General features: G+C 43.0%; 2 protein-coding genes across 3 annotated transcripts in view; one reads left to right on the top strand and one right to left on the bottom strand.

Moving 5' to 3' along the window:
• rnf157 (ring finger protein 157) overlaps positions 1–8,620 on the top strand; it is a 33,992-nt gene extending 25,372 nt beyond the window's left edge. Inside the window, exons 16-19 of one of the 2 annotated variants that reach the window (XM_072456287.1) lie at positions 98–146; positions 2,126–2,230; positions 4,193–4,221; positions 4,643–4,775. In XM_072456287.1, the coding sequence (XP_072312388.1) occupies positions 98–146; positions 2,126–2,230; positions 4,193–4,221 (183 nt within the window). In that variant the 3' untranslated portion in view covers positions 4,643–4,775. Of the gene's footprint in view, positions 1–97; positions 147–2,125; positions 2,231–4,192; positions 4,222–4,642 lie in introns of both variants that reach the window. The other variant, XM_072456286.1, reaches the window with a different exon arrangement.
• lhpp (phospholysine phosphohistidine inorganic pyrophosphate phosphatase) overlaps positions 1–18,695 on the bottom strand; it is a 420,402-nt gene that overhangs the window by 95,312 nt on the left and 306,395 nt on the right. The gene's annotated exons all lie outside the window — the stretch shown is intronic.

Raw genomic sequence — 18,695 nt, 5'->3', positions numbered from 1 at the left:
GGGGTCCGGACGCGTCACGCTGCAACAAAGTCCGGAGAGGTCGCGGTTCTGTTGCCGTGGCAGCATTTCCTCATTCTTTCTTCTTTCTTCTTCTCAGGGAAACGACGTGACCGAAGAAGACTGCTCCTCGAACTCAAATGGCAAAGGTAACTCTCTCCCTGTCCACTAGAGGGCAGCGCAAACATCTACGCCGGCCGGTTGCCAGGCGCAAACGTCACTTTTAACGCCAAAGATTGTAAAGGAGCGGGTGAAAAAAACCAAGGCGCTCCGACGGTTTGTAGTTAAAAAAACATTTTTCATAGTTTTGGCCAGGATGCAACTTATACTTATATATTACTTATATACTTATACTCCGGAGCGACTTATATGTGATATTATTTGTTATTTTCACACTTGCAACCGCATTTCATACTCCAGTGCGACTTATGTTTTTTTGGCTGGTGCGACTTATACTCCGGAACATTCGGTATTTAAACATGGCTTATTGAATTTTTTTTTAAAACGCACCAGTCCCACCTTCCTCAGGGGCCGGAGCACAAGACCCCGCCTCTCCTACTGAAAAAAAACTCAAATAAATATTTACAATAAGCAAAAACAATTCAACAATGGTGCACTGTTACACCAAGAAGTCCAACTTTTAAAATGTCGTAAAAGTTGTTTGAAGAGTAAAGTGACACATTAGACCACGCTTTTCAGTAAAACAAAGGGAATGCGATTATATTTAAGGTTTGACCAAAAATGCCTTTTTTTCTACCAATTTGGCCATTTATAGTGTCACTTCCTGGTTTGACACGACAGTTACTTAGCAACCAGTTTGTAAACAAGAGCCAAAGTCTGTTTAATACGATTCGACCAATAACTACACCTGACGACGCCTTTATCTTGTGACTGTTTGAACCGTCACAAAAAGGTGGAAACTGCAACGTTTCTCTACATTTCTGACGGAACGCAGGCGCTTTTTGATGACATCACAGAGGGATTCTGCTCTACTTCCTGTCATTGTCAACATTCTGCCACTTGACAGATGTAAAACTGGGATCATGATTTACCACCGGGGACAAACTCACCAAACGGCGTCGTAAATAGAAAAACACGACACGAAACAAAACGTCGCCCTCTGCTGGGGATTTGAGGCCAACACATCGGTCTGTCTCCGTCTTAACTGACCGTGCGCTCTAGTGTGGATATTGCGCATTTTCTCTCTCACGATCTCTTGCCTTTTGCATGTTCTCCCCTCGTTTTGAACGCCTCGCCTGCTTATAAACTCCTCCCTTTCCTGTCCGTGCGCTCACCCGCTCCGCCCGCCCGCTGTTTCGCCACGATCCAGCCCGTCTGTCTGCTGCTGACGCCAGCGGCTGGGGGCCCGACACCTGGCGGCTGGGGGCCCGGCGGGTTACGTTCACGACCTTGAAGGATTTGACACTTGTTTTGAGGCGTTTGGTTTCTTTGTGCCGACAGAGGAGACGTTGAACTCTGCCAGTTTTTGTTTGGTGGTGATAGGCCCGGTTTGGCCCGGTAAACCAGGTCAAGCAGCTTCGTTCGAATGTGTGTGAATGAAAGAAACAAATGGAAGCGTCTTTGGGTGAATTTAATGGCGCCATTTAAATTTGAATTTTTTAATTTGGTGCAATTTGATTAATACATTAATCAGTGTTTCTTGTCCTTAGGGTCAAATAAGAAACATTTACAGTTCTAATCTTGTGCCCCTCACACACACACTGACGACACTTTCTCAACATTACATATTAAAGGACACATTCTGCATTATTTGTCCGGTTTTGTCCTTTAAACTTGTTCTTTTACTTCGACGTCTCGTGTTTTTGAACTTAAAATCCCGTTTGCACTGAAAACCACATAACTTTCTCTCAGCCAGGTGTTCCCCGTCAGAATTTGGTGTTAGCGCTCCCTCTACTGGCAGCAAAGAGAATTACCGTGTCGGAATAAACGAAAGCTAGCTGGTTCCTCCCGAAACAGAAACGAGCGGCTGCTTTTGAGCTCCATTTTGTTCATATTTTTTTATTTTTCACATCTCCAGTCTGAGCCCCCGTGACCCCCACATGACCCCTCCACGAGACCCCCCCCCCCGCTTTTGGCTGCTCTGTTTGACCTTTGACCTCGCTTGCAGGTGGGCGGACCCGCTGCGCAGAGCTGGCCAATAACAATCAGGGCTGTGACACGCCCTTTTTGGGATTGGACAATGAGCAGGCTCAAGCCGACGCGCGATTCGCCGGTGAGTGGAACCCTCCCACGACACGGACCAATCAGGACGAGGCATGAGGCTGTGTAGGGGCGGGGCTTGGAGAGGGGCGGCACATTAAAAGAAAGAGAGAGGCAAAACTGCATGAAAAAGAGAAATGTGTTAAAGCAGCAACAAGAGAGAAAGAGTGACACCAGAGCAGAGTGACATCACCACGCGCAGGAGCGTTTTGTTGCGTAGATAATTGAATGCGCTTAACCACATTTGAACTGTCTTAAAATCAGAACTGTCCTGTTCAGTCACTTAAACCCTTTTTGCGGCGTCCTAATTATTCACCACCGCGAGTTTGTTAACGCTTTTCACTACTTTCAGAAGCTAGAGCGGAGTTTTGTCACAGCGGTTAAGCTACCAACAACTAGCAATGCTAACAGCGCACGGGCTTCTTCGCGGATGGTTAAAAACGTTGTTGTGACAAAACTTTAATACATGAAGGAAACATGGGTACAGACCCTTTAGCTTTAACGATCAATGCCAAAATTAGTATATTAGCTAATGACCTCGCAATACAGTTCTTAAAGCAAAACTAAGTAACATTATGACATTATTAAACATCCCTGTGATGGTTAAATATGTATCGTCGGGGCGTTTGAAATGTCCCTTGTCGCCCCCTGCTGTCTCTGGGCAGAAAAGCAGCCTTGTATCTTTCACCGACGTCGACCTGAAGACGACTCCCCTGAGAAACCCTCGCTGTTTTTTTTGTATGTGATTCTACTGTCTTTTTATGATAAAGAAAAATACAGAGCGAAAAAGCTTTTGCGTCTGTTCTCCTCTGGGGGAGCTCTGCCATCAAAATTACACAGTTCTGCTTTAAATATAACGTTATGCTGGACTTTTCAAGCATATATATAAACAGCATCTATTTGTCTGCGCAGTCTACAAAATTAAAGATGTTCTTTTACTCATTAAAACGGGACAGAGCGTTTACATTAGTCACGTTGTGTTGAGACTTCAGAAGTCAAAGCTCGATCTGCAAACAACGATATTTCACAAACTCAAAACCAGTTTATGAAGAAAACATTCTGCTCTGATATAATTCTAATTTTTTAAATATTTTGGGTAAACGCCTGGTTTGATTAAACAAGTTCATCAAAATTTTACCATTGGTTTCTTATATTTTTATTAATTTTATTAATTAATATGTATTTATTATAGATTTATTTATCATAAATTTATTATTTATATATACATATATTTTATACTAATATATATTTATTTAATTTAATTTATATTTATTTACCTATTTATTTATCGAATATTTATAATTTATTATTAATTAATTATTATTTATTTATGTATTTATTATTTATTTGTATTTATTTTTTTTAATTATTTTGTCCTACTTTGTTGTAGACATATAATATAGTTTTGCGTCTCAAATGCTATGTTTTTGTTGAAGTCTGTAAAACTCCTCCCACTTTAGACTGACACTGATTTCACGTAACGCTCAGGGTAGATTAATAACTCACTATGCTCAGGTGGATTAATAACTCATTAATAACTCATGAATAACTCAAAATTACAAAAAACAACGCTGCTGCTTTAACGCCAACATTTCACCCGATTCACAGCGACTCGTCTGCTTTACTGATCGCGTCTGTGGCATGTGGCCCGGTCTGTGTCCAGTGTCCACCTCTTCCTTGAACGTGCTTCTTCTGCTGCCGCCACTGTGTCCCTCGCACCGAGCACGGCGCCCCCTTCTGTCCCCTCCGTGTCGCTGTTGTTTCCACGTGTTGTCTGTGCTTCCTGGCTGCCCACCTCCCTCCTCCATCCCCGCCCGGCGCGCACTCCCGTCCATCTGATCGTGTGGTTCAATCCGGTGTCGTAAACGTGTCCTGTTTCTCTCGTTTTTGTCCTCTTTCTCCTTCCCCCTCCTTTCCTTTCCTTTCCTCGTCTCCTTGATAAACCCCTTGGTGTGTCTGGACTCGGCCGGTGAAGAGTCCTGCCCTGTGCACATTGAGGAATAGGTATGGAGACCGAACTGGAACAGATCATACTGAATATTCTGCACCGTCACCGCAAAGGGTCCGCCACCCGCTCGTCCCGCGTTGTCGTCGCTTGGCCCGGAACCTTCCGCGACGCGGCATCGAACGTGTCAATCTTGCCGAGTTCTGCGCACGATCAGTCTCGAGAGGTTTCATGCCGCGCTGCGGAACGTTTCGGGCGAAGCGACGGAGACGAGCGGATGGCGACGCCCGTCAACACGACCTTTGACAGGCGATCTCTTTGTCATTTATCAATCTGGTCGTTTTAAATTGAACGCCAAACACTGACACAGGCAAATGCGGCACAAACTCTTCGATCGTTTGCTCCCGAAAGTCTTTAAAAATGAGGTTTTCCTTCGTTCTTTGTCTGCCGTGAGTGACGCCGTTTTTCTGTCGCTTTCAGACCTGTTGTTTCTCGGCGGTTTCAAACCGGAGCGAACCCACAGCTCCAACTCCAACCGGAACCTGGAGGACCCCGGGCCGGACCAGAACCAGGACTACAGAGAGACCCAGAGTCCCAGGGCGAGACCACGGGGGCCCCTTTTCCTGTAGCGATGCCCGGAAGCCAACGCCCGAGTCCGAACCACCGCCAGATCCTCGATCCAGACCGGGAGGACTTCAAATAATCCAAGTCCGAGCCAAAACCAGGACTACGGAGAGACTCAGACACCAGGACTGCCGGGAACGTCTTTTCCTTTAGAAAATAATCCTGGTACAAACTAAAACCACGGTCCAGCTCAGTGGGACTTCTGCTCCGAGAAAACCAGCCCCACTCTGAGAAAACTATATTTTTGTCCAAGCTAAACTTTTTTAGTTAATATGTTACATTTATTGAACCTGTTTAATGTGTTTTTAGCTGCTTTCAAGAGGGGAATTGCAGGGAAAAAGCTAAAAAGGTTGTTTATAATGCAATTCAACCTAGAAATACCGTCAGATCAGAAAACCTAGACCAACAAACTACTTTTAACTACAAAACTACACCAAACAATTGAACTAATCTAGATCTTTGGGTCTACAACCCGCTGTAAACCTGGTCTGGTCCTCTTACATGGAACTGAGCCAGGCCTCAAGTTCTAAATTCAGACCCTCTGGAACTTTTCATGATCTTAAACTGCCCTTAATCTCTAATCGTCCTTTACTGTTTGAAAACCTCCTCTAAAACAGGGGCTGGGATTCTCATGTGGAACTAAACCAGGTCTAGAACTTGGACCCTTCGTGATCTCAAACTGTGCCCAATTCAAGTCTGGTCCTCTTACATGGAACTAAAGCAGGTCTCAAGTCCTAATGTCAGACACTCCTGGAACTTTCATGGTCTAAAACTGTCCCACCAAACACCAGGATCTAAACCAGGTCTAAACCCAACAGTAAGACCCACTCGGACCCCCCACGGTCTAAAACTGTTCCCAATTATGGTCTTGTTCTTCTTTCAAGGTCAAAGACTGCCAGGTCTGGATTTCTCATGCGGAACTAAACCAGGTGTAACTCCATAACTTGGACCTTTCATGGTCTAAAACTGTCTAAAGTCTGGTCCGGTCCTAATTCATGGATCTAAAATCATCTCTAGACCAGGTCTGGACTTCCTAGTGGAACTAAACCACGTCTTGACACCCTCTTGGTCTAAAACGGTCCTTGTTCTGGTCTGGTCCTCATTCTTGATCCAACACAGGGCCTGGACTTCTCGCCAGGATCTAAACCAGGTCTAAACGCCGACATAAGACCCCCTGATGGTCTGAAACTGTCCTCAATCCTGGTTTAGTCCTGGCCTCAGACCTGCGGAGCTGGACTCGGTGCCGGGGACCTTCCGGACAATTTTTGGCTTCACTTGTTTTGTCACAAGAACTTCCGATAAAGTCTGTGAACCGTCCTTTTGTCCGACCGACTCGCTTCAGATCTTATTTATACTTTTTTTGTTGTTGTCTTTATTCGTTTACATTGAGCGGTACATTTTGGTTTACATTTCTGTTTCGTCTTTGCCGTCCTCTTTAGCAGTGTTCAAATGTTGATTTTATTCTCGTGGCTATAGCTAATTAGCACTTCCTTCTTTACACCAAGCGGTTGCGCATTAGCCGGTCGAAGGTTTCGTTGGTCGGTAAATAGAGAGATGTGGGCGGGGCTAGGGGCCAGGTGAAAGCCGAAGATTTCTGAGCACTCAATAGGCTCGATACCGATTTCGATACTAAGGAATAGGCTAAATACCGATTTCGATGCTAAAGAATAGGCTAAATAACGATTTCGATGCTAAGGTAAAGGCTCGATACCAATTTTGATACTAAGGAATAGGCTAAATAACGATTTTGATGCTAAGGTAAAGGCTCGATACCGATTTCGATACTAAAGAATAGGCTAAATAACGATTTCGATGCTAAGGTAAAGGCTCGATACCAATTTTGATACTAAGGAATAGGCTAAATAACGATTTTGATGCTAAGGTAAAGGCTCGATACGGATTTCGATACTAAGGAATAGGCTCGATACCCATTTTTATACCACAGTTATTTTTAAGACAGTAGAATGTAACTTCCAACTCCAAATAGTAGTACTTTCCCTATGTCAGTATTTGGTTTTATAATAGTTCCGAAAAGGCTCAAGATTGTTCAAAAACGGCCAAATTCTGTTCTGTGTATGAGATTCAATCATACTTGGTCAAATTAGTAGCTTGTTTCATTACTAGTTGTAGTATTTGTCCGATATACGACAAAAGTGATGGGAGGTGACTAATACTGTGGTTTAAAAACTCATAAAAGCTGCTACTCCGAGCTCTTCGCCCTCATTTCGCCCGTTTGTCTGCGACGTCTTGTCCTTCCGGCCAGTCCCCGACGCTCACGACCAAAGGTGTGCGTAGAACGTAGCTCGAATATGTCAAACGCTAACGCTAACCGTACCGCTTGGTGTAAACGTTTGTTGTCTGCAACCAAGAAAACTCCAAAACGTCAAAAAACACAAAGCTGCTGCTCCTTTCACCAGCCAAACCCGGGGGCCATACTGTGAACGGCAATCGCTTTTCAAATACTCTACAACATCGCTTCCCCTGAACCCGCCTCCTACGCATCAGGTGCCCTCCGGAAAGAACGCGACCGTCGCCGTTTTTGGTGAACCCGATCCCGAATGTGAACCGAAAGACCGCGAACGAGGAGGACGAAAAGCGGGAAGCGGAGGACGATGGTGGGCGTCTGACCTTTGCAAAGTCGGGATTTGAAGTCGCCAACAATAAACTTGCTACTCGCTGCGGAGATAACCGGGGAGATTTGTTGTTGCTAGCCTCGTCCAAAGCGAGACCTTATTTGTTTTGGACGTTTGAATTCACTTGAACCGGTTAACGTTACATCGACATTTAATTGTTTTTCAAGCGTTTCGCAATGAGTTGCCGCGGAAGTCGTGTAGAAGTTTGCTCAGGAAACTCCAAAACGGTAAACGGTTCGGTTCAACGCGTGTCTTCCGGGTCTTTTCATGGTCTAAAACTGTCCCCAGATTAAATTTGTGGATCTAAAAGGTCTGGACTTGCCAGCAGGATCTGAACTGGGTCCAAACCCAACAATAAGACCCACTCGGACCCTTCACGCTCGATAAATGCCCCCCGAGTGCTCTCATCCTCTTTTCAAGGTCAAAAACCGCCTCCAGAACAAGGTCTTCTCACGTGGAACCAGGACCTAGAACCTAGAAAACTTGGACCCTTCATGACCTAAAACTGTCCCAAATTCTGGTCCTGCCCGAATTCTGGACTCTAAAACCTTTTGACCCGAGTTTCCGAGCAACTTTTTCGACTTGTGCGACCCGGACAAACATTTGCTCCCAGAATCCCTTTTCTGTACCGATGTTCCCGCCCGGAGAGTCGCGATCGCCCGACGCCTCGTGAACGCGGCGTTACCGAACGTCAAACTGTCTCGCCGTAGAACGTCACCCGTAGAACGTCACCTGTAGAAGCGAATGTATCCAACGTTTCTCGCCGAAACTCCCGCACATCGCTTGGTTCATCGTTTGGTTCATCGTTTTATCAGTGTATTCCGTCGTGTGCTTGCGTCGGGCTCGTTTGATTCTCACGTAGTCACAAATCACCACGGCAACATTGCGCTTCGACCACAACGTACTAAATGATCACAGACTCTTCATAATCGCAGCATTCATTGATTACAGTTTCTACGGCCACACTTGAACTGTTTTTCCGTTCGTACATCAGTATTGAGAGTCAAAAACGAAGCAATAACCCACGTCGACGCCCTGAAATATGGAAAAAACGCGTCTGCACTTCTTCTCAAATTGTACACGTTGATGATTTGATTTAGTTTGTGTGCGTTTCCACTGTAACGATGCTTGTGCTCTCGCCACACTGTGCCCTGTCGGTGCTTCCTCCTCCTTCTCTGTATCGGGAGGAAAACCTCTTTGTTTTGTGAAGACTTTTCTGTTGTTGTTGTTTTTTTTTTGTCTTTTGGAAGAAGAAAAAAAAATAGTTGAAAAGCTTTGAATTTTGTCCAAAGGCCGGAACACGCTACAGGGTTTTGGAGTCTTAAAAGGGATGATAAAACATTTAAACCCGTCAGAGCGATGCACTTTTGATACTTAAATGAGGCTAAAATTTGTTTAATTGCTGTGTCGTGTCTGTCGCAGTCGTTGCTGCTGCCCTCTTGAGGATGAAAGCTGAACGTTCACTGTGGGCTTCTTTCTCTTCTGTCACGCCCGCAAAGACCCCGTTTGTCCACAAGTGTGTGACTGTGGTCAGGAGGGACCAGTGGACTTACAGAGGTCACTCCAGACTGAGCTGTTTGTTTCAGGTCGTTAGCCGCCAATCCTAATGCTAGTTTACATATTATCGCCTGGCTATGCTAATAACGGTAGCCTACTCGCAGACAGTTTTAAGGAGCCTCATTTCCAACTGTCCAGATTCAGATCTGGTCCTCTTACACGGATCTAAAGCAGGTCTCAAGTCCTAATGTCAGACACTCCTGGACCTTTCATGGTCTAAAACTGTCCCAAGCTCTGATCCGACCCTAAAACCAACTTGACACCAGGATCTAAACCATGTCTAAATCCAACAGTAAGACCCACTCGGACCCCCCACGGTCTAAAACTGTTCCCAATTATGGTCTGGTTCTTCTTTCAAGGTCAAAGATTGCCAGGTCTGGATTTCTCATGTGTAACTAAACCAGGTGTAACTCCATAACTTGTTCATAATAATACCATAACAAATTCTGTTCTGTGTATGTGATTCAATGATACTTGGTCAAATTAGTAGCTTGTTTCGTTACTAGTATTTGTCCGATATACAACAAAAGTGATGGGAGGTGACTATAATGTCCGGGTGTTATATCTTAGGATCAGAGGGCATGTCCGGTGCAGAGGGCGTGTCCGGTGCCGAAGGCGTGCCATATATATTTACCAACAAACAAAATATTGAAATACAATGATTTATTATAAAATGTTTATCATCCTCACTTGTATACTGGATTAATATTTTTGATTCTGTCATCCTATATTATTATTATTATCATCATTATTATTATTATTATTATTAGGCCCGAGCGCCACAAGCTGGCGAGAGGCCTATTAATCTCGTAAGGCCGTGCGAAGCACGGCTGCGAAAGTGCGCACGTAGTGCGCACGAAATCGAGCGCGAAGCGCTCGCCCACTTCCAAACACTCACTAACGCACTCCTCCACTCATGCACGCCCCGTGCATACTAATTAGTTGTAGGAAAATGGAACATTACCGTTGTAAACGGGCGAAGCCCGTGCAAAAGTTCGCACTAAACGAGCACTTTACATTGGGATGACGACCGCGAAGCGGTCGTCATCCCCATATAAAGCACTCATTTGCGCTAAGTAGCTCACGAATACGTTCCCCATCTCTTGCATGTTCCGTGCATATAAGCATGTAATGCAAAAATTGAACATTATTACTGTATAGAGGGCCAAAAACACAAAGTGGGCGGAGCCCACTCAAAATTATCGAAAGTACCCGTCAGTGACCAGGGACCCACACCATGAGGTAGGAAAGCGCGAGCGCTTTCCGAAAATGTATAGTTTATGATATTTGAAAAATGGGAAACATTGTTTTCGCATCGGAATATTATTCTTTCTTTCTTTCTTTCTTTCTTTCTTCTTCTTCTCGGGACCAACCCCCCTATTTTTCACCCAGTGAACATTGACGAAAAGTCACAAAAATTTGCACACCTCTAAAAATCGTGCCTCTCTACATTCTGGCTATTTCCCTTTTCTAAAATAAAAAAAATTGGCGCGTCAGCGCCACCAAATGTACCAAAAATGCATTGAGAGATGGGAAATGACCCAAAAAAAATCTGATCGTAGAATCATGAAATTTGGCGCAGAGGTAGATGGTGACAAGAGAAGTAAAAAATATTATTACGGCAACGCCGTCCCCCGAACCAAATGTCGGCCATATTGCTTCAAAAATGGCTAAACATGACTTCGGAGTCTTTCCAAACGTCGTACTTTTACGAACTCCTCCCAGGGCGTTGGCCCTAAAAAGCTGAAATTTGGTGAAAATGCTACTGAGGAGTGGGACATCAAAAGTTATCCAAATTACATTGATACCTCTCACGGTCTCTGTGCGGCGAAGCCGCAAACTGTAACTAAAATTTCAGAAATCTCCCATATTTAAAATTTCTGCCGTTTGCGCAGATAAAGTCCGAATTGCGTCAAATTAGAATCAGTTGTTAAACTCTTTGCCCTAAACCTACTTGAAGTGAAATAAATTCATTTGGCGCCACAGCGCCCCCTACAGATTTTATATGGAGGTTAAATGTTTAGTTTTGCGAAATTATATGAAATTTGACACACAACTCAATTTTAGCATCCCCATCAAAAAAGTCAATGAGACCCATGTCATAATTGTTATGGCGTTGCCGTAACGATGACCGAAACCTCCCATGTTATTCCAATGGGGCCAGAACATGTTTACACTTTAGACTTTCACAAACTCCTCCCAGGGCGTCAGCCCTATTAACCTGAAATTTGGTGAGACTCATCTTCAGGACCATCAAAAGTTATCCACATTTTCATTCAAAGAGTCACGGTGTCTGTGCGGCAAAGCCGCACATTTTGCCAAGAATTCAAAATAAAATTGCTTTTTGATGGTAAAACAAAGGGGAGAACATGTGACAGCGTCACAGATTCAGCAGTAGGCGTGATAAAAGGACAATTGGGGCGCGTTAGCGCCCCCTCCTCTTGCGGCGTGGCGGCGGTGTGGCGGCGGCGTGGCGAGGGCCGATCATTGCCGCTTGCGGCTATATTTATCATTATTATTGATGATGATGATATAATGATAATAATTTAATTGTTTAGGTTGCAGTTATTTTAGTTTATTTTAACTATTCCTTTTTATTCATTTGTTTTAATTTATCTATTTATTTTTTGTTTTTTGTTTCCAGCACATAACTTGGGTTTCACTGGTTGTTCAACTTATTTATATTTTGTATGTTTTGTATGTTTTTCTTCAAAAAATGTTAAAATAAAGTATTTTTTTAAAAATTAAAAAAACAAGTCGAGTAGATTAAAATCGGAGCCTAAAATCGGGCGTGGCGTGTTCCGGGCTTTTCTCTGCACAAAGCGTTTCCCTCTGGTCATCCCTTTGGCTCCACCCAAATCACAACGCTGCGCTGTGATTGGTCCAGAACAAGGAATTCACATTTGGTCGGTTTTCTCATGTTTTTTCACCCGATTGTCGTCGTTTTTCTGCTCGTGATCCGTTTGTCATTATTTATTTCATATTTTTGTTACTTTTTCATGTATTTTGTTGTGATCTGTTGAAGTACGAATTAAAATCAGTGTATTCAACAGTGTTTCCGTGTGTTTAATGATTCATCCACTCGTTTTGAGCAACAATTTGAGTGTTTACTTTGCAGCGTTTAAGCCCTTTAAGCCCAATGCACTCCAAACTCTAATTCTACAAATAAGGATTCAACTATAAAACCATAAATAAGCAACAGTTTTGATTTTCCAGCATCAAAATTACAGACAAAAATGAATTTGAGGCTCACAAAAAGTATAATTTATGTAAAAATATCTTAAACCCCTTAAAGGAGTACTATCCTGCTTCTGAAGAGTGCACACGCTTTTTTGCTCGCTCCGCTTGCTATCGCTGCTTTCCTTATTTATTTTGCTTTTTAATCAGTTTTTGTCTTCCAAACATTTTTGCTTTAGACTTTTTCAAGTAAACCAAGGATTTTAAGAACATTTTTCCAGTTTTAACGACATATCTGACGCCAGCGACATGTCCGGGAGAAGAAGGGAGAACTGTGAACGCTGTCGGAAATATCAACAAGAAATTAATGAGCTGAAAACACGGATATTTGTTTTGGAATCTGAAAAAGTTCTTCACGATACCATTCCTGTGTCAACCGATGGTAAGAAGAGCACACTTTTTACAAGAAAAACTGCTACTTTCAACCTAAACCGCAGTGACTCTGTGTCGTTTCCAAAACTGTCTAAAAACCAGAAAGACCAGGCTGTTTCTTGGAACAAACTTGGAGCAAAGCCTAAACGATACAAAGATAACGTGAAGTCACCTAAAATACAGCTCACAAACAGATTTTTACCACTTTCAGAGATGAAATTAAATGGAAAAAAGGAAAAATGACGTGGCCAAAATACAGCGAGGAGGATCTGTGCCAGGAGCCAAGGTCACGCAGATTGTTTTGGTTGGGGACGGCGCGATAAGTCACGTGACGCATGAAAAGATAAACACACATTCTTTTCCAAGTGCCACTGTTTCTGAGATAACGTCACTCCTTCCAAATATTATGGCTAAGCATGGAGGAGCTCAACAGCTGATTGTGCACGTGGGTGCAGTGGACATGCGGCGGGAACAGACTGAAGTTTTGAAAAAAGACTTCTTGAAGTTATTCCACGTGCTTGATAAAATGGAAATCAAAACATTCATAAGTGGACCTCTTCCAAACATCGACAAGGGGATAAACAAGTTTAGCCGGCTTCTTCAGTTGAACACATGGCTGTCCAAAGAGTGTTTCCCGAGAGGACTACACTACATTGAGAACTTCTATCTATTCTGGAAACGAGAGGACCTGTTTAAGAGAAATGGCCCCCACCTATGCAGAGGTGGAGTGAGGGTGCTGACAGAGAACCTGTTCCACGCTCTGAGGCATTGGACTGGACCTGGACAGGGTCCTGAGCAGATAGTTAGAGAAGAGAGGAATGAGAGAAGAATTCCTGCTCCATCAGCCAGAGACCGAGCCAATGTTTCAACATCAAAAGCACCACAACCTCAGCCTCCACCAAAGGATTCATCAGCAGCTGCTCCACCACCACCAGCAAAGGATTCAGCTCCAGTTGCTCCACATTCACCTCAACCGCCTCCAGCAAAGGAACAATCTTCAAAGGCCTTGGACCCATCTGTGACAAGCCCAACAACATCCCTGTCATCGCCCCTGCCTTCACACCAGCCCTGGGTTCCCCCTGCAACATCTACTCCCACTAAAGATTCATCATTCTCCTTCTCATCTCCACTCTCACCCATGGGCCTTCCCAGCCATTTTGAAAGTCTGATCAAATCAGGCATTAAGATGGCTCCACTCACGCCCAATATAGCAAGGGCTATGTCAATACTTATCAACTCTTCCCTGCACAAGCCAACTACACCAACAAAAGCCCCACCACCCATCCCCCCTCACCTCTCACCTGGTCCCAAACTCTCCTTGGCTACAAAAGCCCCACCACCCATCCAACCTCGCCTTTCACCTGGTATCTCCCATAGCTAGGATGCACTGGGTCTCAGCGTTGCCGGGACTTATTGTCACATTAAAAATCAAACCAACCCGGGGCCCTATGTAAAAAGAGCCCTCCCTAGTGCTATTTCTGTAGTCACATCATCACACAGATGGAAAAACAAAATGCGAGTCAGGCCCAATCTGAGAAATGTGATTCATATTCCCTGTGAAAAGATAAAGCCCAGTCCCACTGAAACTAGTCTGAAACTTGCTGTGCTAAATGTCAGATCCTTATGTAACAAATCTCTCTTAATTAATAATTTTATTTCTTCTTATAATCTTGTTTTTATGTTTTTAACTGAAACATGGCTTGACAAAAACACAGGAAATGTAGTTCTGATAGAATCTGCTCCACCCAACTTTAAGTTTGAATCTGAAACACGAGAAAACAAAAAAGGGGGTGGAGTCTGTGCTGTCTTTAGAGATGAAATAATTACCCGCAGGTTGTCTTTTGGGGTGTTTTCATCATTTGAGTATGTATCCTTTAAAATGGAGCTAAAACGGTCTCCATCCCTTCTCTTCATTGTTTTATACAAGCCTCCCCAGCACTGCCAAAGTTTTATTGATGATTTTACTGAGATGCTTTCAGTCATATGCACAGACTTTGATGGTTTGGTCATTACAGGTGATTTCAATGTGCATGTTGATAATATTTGTGACAGAAACGCTAAAGAGCTTGATGCTGTCCTTGAAACCTTCGGTCTTACTCAGCATGTGAGAGGCCCCACCCACAGCAAAGGACACACTCTAGATCTCATAATTACAAAGGGGGTAAATATTTCAAATGTTAATGTGATCGATGTTGCTCTGACTGATCATTTCTGTGTCTTCTTTGACCTGTCTGTTTCTCCCAAACCACCGGCTGGTCCTGCAGTTGTTCAGAGGAGACACATAAGTGATGGCACAGGTGCACTGTTTATGGAAATGATAAACTAGAACTCATGTTCTAATGTAAATGATTTGTTGAACTCTGTTACATCTAGTGTTTTGAATGTTCTGGACACCATCGCCCCTATAAAGGCTAAAATGGTTAAAAATAAGCAGAAGGCGCCGTGGAGAAATGATGATTCGGTCAGGGCACAGAAAAGGGAGTGCCGCAGGGCCGAACGGAAATGGCGCAAGTCAAAGCTCCAGGTTCAAAAAGAGATTTACAAAGAGAAGTTGAACATGTACAACCTAATCTTATGTAGAACTAGGGAAAGATATTTTTCTGAAATAATTGGAAGCTGCAGTAACAACTCGCGTGTCCTGTTTGCCACAGTAAACAGATTAACAAACCCTCCAGCTCAGCTGCCGTTAGAACTCATTTCCACATCCAAGTGTAATGAGTTTGCATTATTCTTTAATGACAAAGTTCAGGGCATTAAAAATGCTATAAATCCCACAATGCAAAAAATTACCCTAAAACCACCAAGACACTCACTTTGCTAACTCACTTTGCACCAGTAACTGACAAAACTGTCCATGAGATCATCACCAGTCTGAGTTCATCTACATGCTGCCTCGATGTGTTACCCACCAGATTTCTAAAGTCTGTGCTGAACAGTTTGTTAGCACCATTCACTCACATAGTTAACATGTCGCTTCAATCTGGAACATTCCCAATGTCTTTGAAAACTGCGGTCATAAAGCCTCTCCTAAAGAAGAGCAGTCTTGATGCCGCAGTACTGAGTCATTATCGGCCCATCTCTAATCTGCCATTTTGGGGCAAAGTCCTTGAAAAGGTTGTTTACCAACAGCTCACAGATTTTCTCTTAATAAACAACTCATTTGATGTTTTTCAGTCAGGTTTTAGACCTCATCACAGCACTGAGACTGCTCTTGTCAAGGTGACAAATGACATCCGCCTGAGCACTGACACGGGAAAAGCCTCAGTCTTAATTCTGTTAGAGCTGAGTGCTGCTTTTGACACTGTCGATCATGGGATCCTCTTACAGAGACTAGAGGACTGGGTGGGCATCACTGGCACTGCCCTAAACTGGTTAAGGTCCTATCTGGAAGATAGGAAGTACTTTGTTGAAATTGGTAGCTGTGTCTCAGACCACATGACCCTGACCTGTGGAGTGCCACAAGGGTCAGTCCTGGGTCCCCTTCTGTTCAACCTCTACATGCTGCCGTTGGGTCAGTTGATACGCAGTGAAAATGTGTCCTATCACAATTATTCAGACGACACTCAGATCTATGTTTCACTATCGGCAGGTGACTATGGACCAGTAGATTCACTCTGTCACTGCATCCAACAGATCAGTTTGTGGATGCAAAACAACTTTCTCCAGCTGAACTCAGACAAGACTGAAATAATCGTTTTTGGCCCACAGAAACAAAGAGAAAGTGTTAGCGGTCACCTCCAGAGTCTCGCTCTAAAACCTACAAACCAAATTAGAAATCTGGGGGTAATAATGGACTCAGACTTGAACTTTAATAGCCACGTCAAATCAATAACATCAGCAGCTTTTTACCATCTAAAAAACATTGCCAAAATCAAAAATATAGTGTCAAAACCAGATTTAGAGAGACTTATCCATGCGTTTGTCTCCAGTAGATTAGACTACTGTAACGGCCTGCTCACTGGTCTCTCCTGTTCTCAGGTCTCTGCACTGGCTCCCTGTGGCTCAGAGAATAGACTTTAAAGCAGCTCTGCTTGTGTACAAGTCTCTCCATGGCCTAGCACCAAAGTACATCTCAGACATGTTAGTGCCATATGAACCATCTCGGACTCTGAGGACCTCAGGGACCGGCCTCCTGCTGGTGCCCAGAGTCAGGACAAAACATGGGGAATCTGCATTTCAGTTTTATGCAGCTAAAATCTGGAACAGTCTTCCTGAAGATGTGAGACAGGCTTCTACTCTGACAATGTTCAAATCTAAGCTAAAAACAGTTTTGTTTAGCTGCGCATACGACTGAAAGGATTTTTTCTTTGCACTCGTCTCTTTTGTTTGTGATTTTATAAGTTTAGACAATCAGTTGGATTGATAATTTTTAGTTTAGTTAATTTTATTGTATTTCTGTTTCTGTAACTTCTTTGTGATTTGAATGCATTTTTCCTGCTGTGTGAAGCACTTTGAATTGCCTTGTGTATGAAATGTGCTCTACAAATAAACTTGCCTTGCCTTGCCTTGCCTTGCCTTGCCTTAAACCAGGTTCTGACGTCTCGTGTCAGAGGAATTTACTTTGACAAAACCGACTTCATGTTTTCTGATATTCTGAGGTTAATCCAGTTTCTCCAGTGAAATCACATTACGCTTTACTTCTGGAATATAGAATGTATTTGTTCAGAAACGTTAGTCATGTGGCTGTATTTACCACACGTTTGAGTAGCGCAGAGTGTCAATATTGTTCGGTTGATCGACAATTGTGATTATTCAGTCACATTACAATCGTGAGGACTAAAAAAAATAACAATTGTGACTATTTTAGAAACAAAATTAAAGTCCATGTGACAGTTTAAACTAAATCATCGAACTAAAACGCACTGAACACATTTATATTTCAGATTTGACTCAACATTTTGTCCCGTTTGTCCCAGTTTGACCGTAAAGTTTATAGTTGTACTTCCTGGTTGGACACAGGTAGAGGTGATTCCACAGCTGTTACCTAGCAACCAGACTGTAAACAAGAGCCAAACTCCACATAAATGACACAACAGTTCTGATCTGACACACAATAATACCATAAAACACCTTTATTTAGTCCAACCATGGTTTTAAACTGTCTCTATGTCGCACACTGATGACATCACAGAGGGATGCAGCTTCACTTCCTGTCAGTTCAAACTCATTTTATTTTTCAAAATGTCTTCACAAACTGCAACTTAACTGACGTAAAATTGATAAATATTGACCACAGATTCTACACCATTAAACTAAGTCAGAATTATACAAACAAGAGAAGCTTCATGTGGACTTAAAGTGGTTTTAATTCAATTTATTGTTAAAGAATCAGAATATAAAGTACTCTTTGATCTTGCTGGTTTTGTAAAATTTACAGTTACATTTTAAAAAGCTCGTCACAAACTTGAGAAATAGTCCATGTAATCGTGAATAATTGCTTAATTGTGATGTTTTCTCTCACAATAATCGTAACTCTAACATTCGACATCGTGACATCGCTTTCGCCGAGCAAGTTATCGTCATCTATTTCATTTTTTTCAGAAAGTCTTTGTCTTGCGGTCACTGCTGAGCTCCTAAATGCAACACAAATAGCCTTTAAGTGTCCGAGTGTCTCTACATTAGACTAACACTTGATTCCATAAGAGCAGGAGCGGGACTGACCTCATTAATGACCTTCTCGTGCTAATGCTAATGCTAATGCTAATAGCGGATGAAGCTAACGCAATTAGCCGTGCAGCTCTGATTGTGTTCGTTCATAACCTCATTATGTGGCCCTGAACATGGCGCTTCTTCCATTTGCTAAAAATATTGGATTAAACTCTTATTTCAGCTTCAACACTTCTGGACCAATGAGGGAACGAGGGTTTATACCGACATGTTGTTTCCCCGAGTGTTTTGGCTTTTAACATCGAAAACTTAAAAATACTTTTAGTACGATTAATCAAATAAGCTTAATAAATCTTTAGTGCCAACTTCAACACTGCAGCAGGAATGATTTAAGCCTGATTTAAACTCATTCACTGCACCTCATACATGGTATGGTCTGTTCTGGCTCAATTTAGTCCTGGTTTAGACCTGGTTTAGACCCGGTTTAGACCCAGTTTAGTCCC

This window comes from Eucyclogobius newberryi, unplaced genomic scaffold, assembly GCF_026437365.1.
Source record: "Eucyclogobius newberryi isolate DKJ021-1_F unplaced genomic scaffold, fEucNew1.0.hap1 SCAF_20, whole genome shotgun sequence".
Lineage (NCBI taxonomy): Eukaryota > Metazoa > Chordata > Actinopteri > Gobiiformes > Gobiidae > Eucyclogobius > Eucyclogobius newberryi.
The sequence above is the reverse complement of the archived record's forward strand: the minus strand, read 5'-3'. Positions and strand labels throughout refer to the sequence as shown.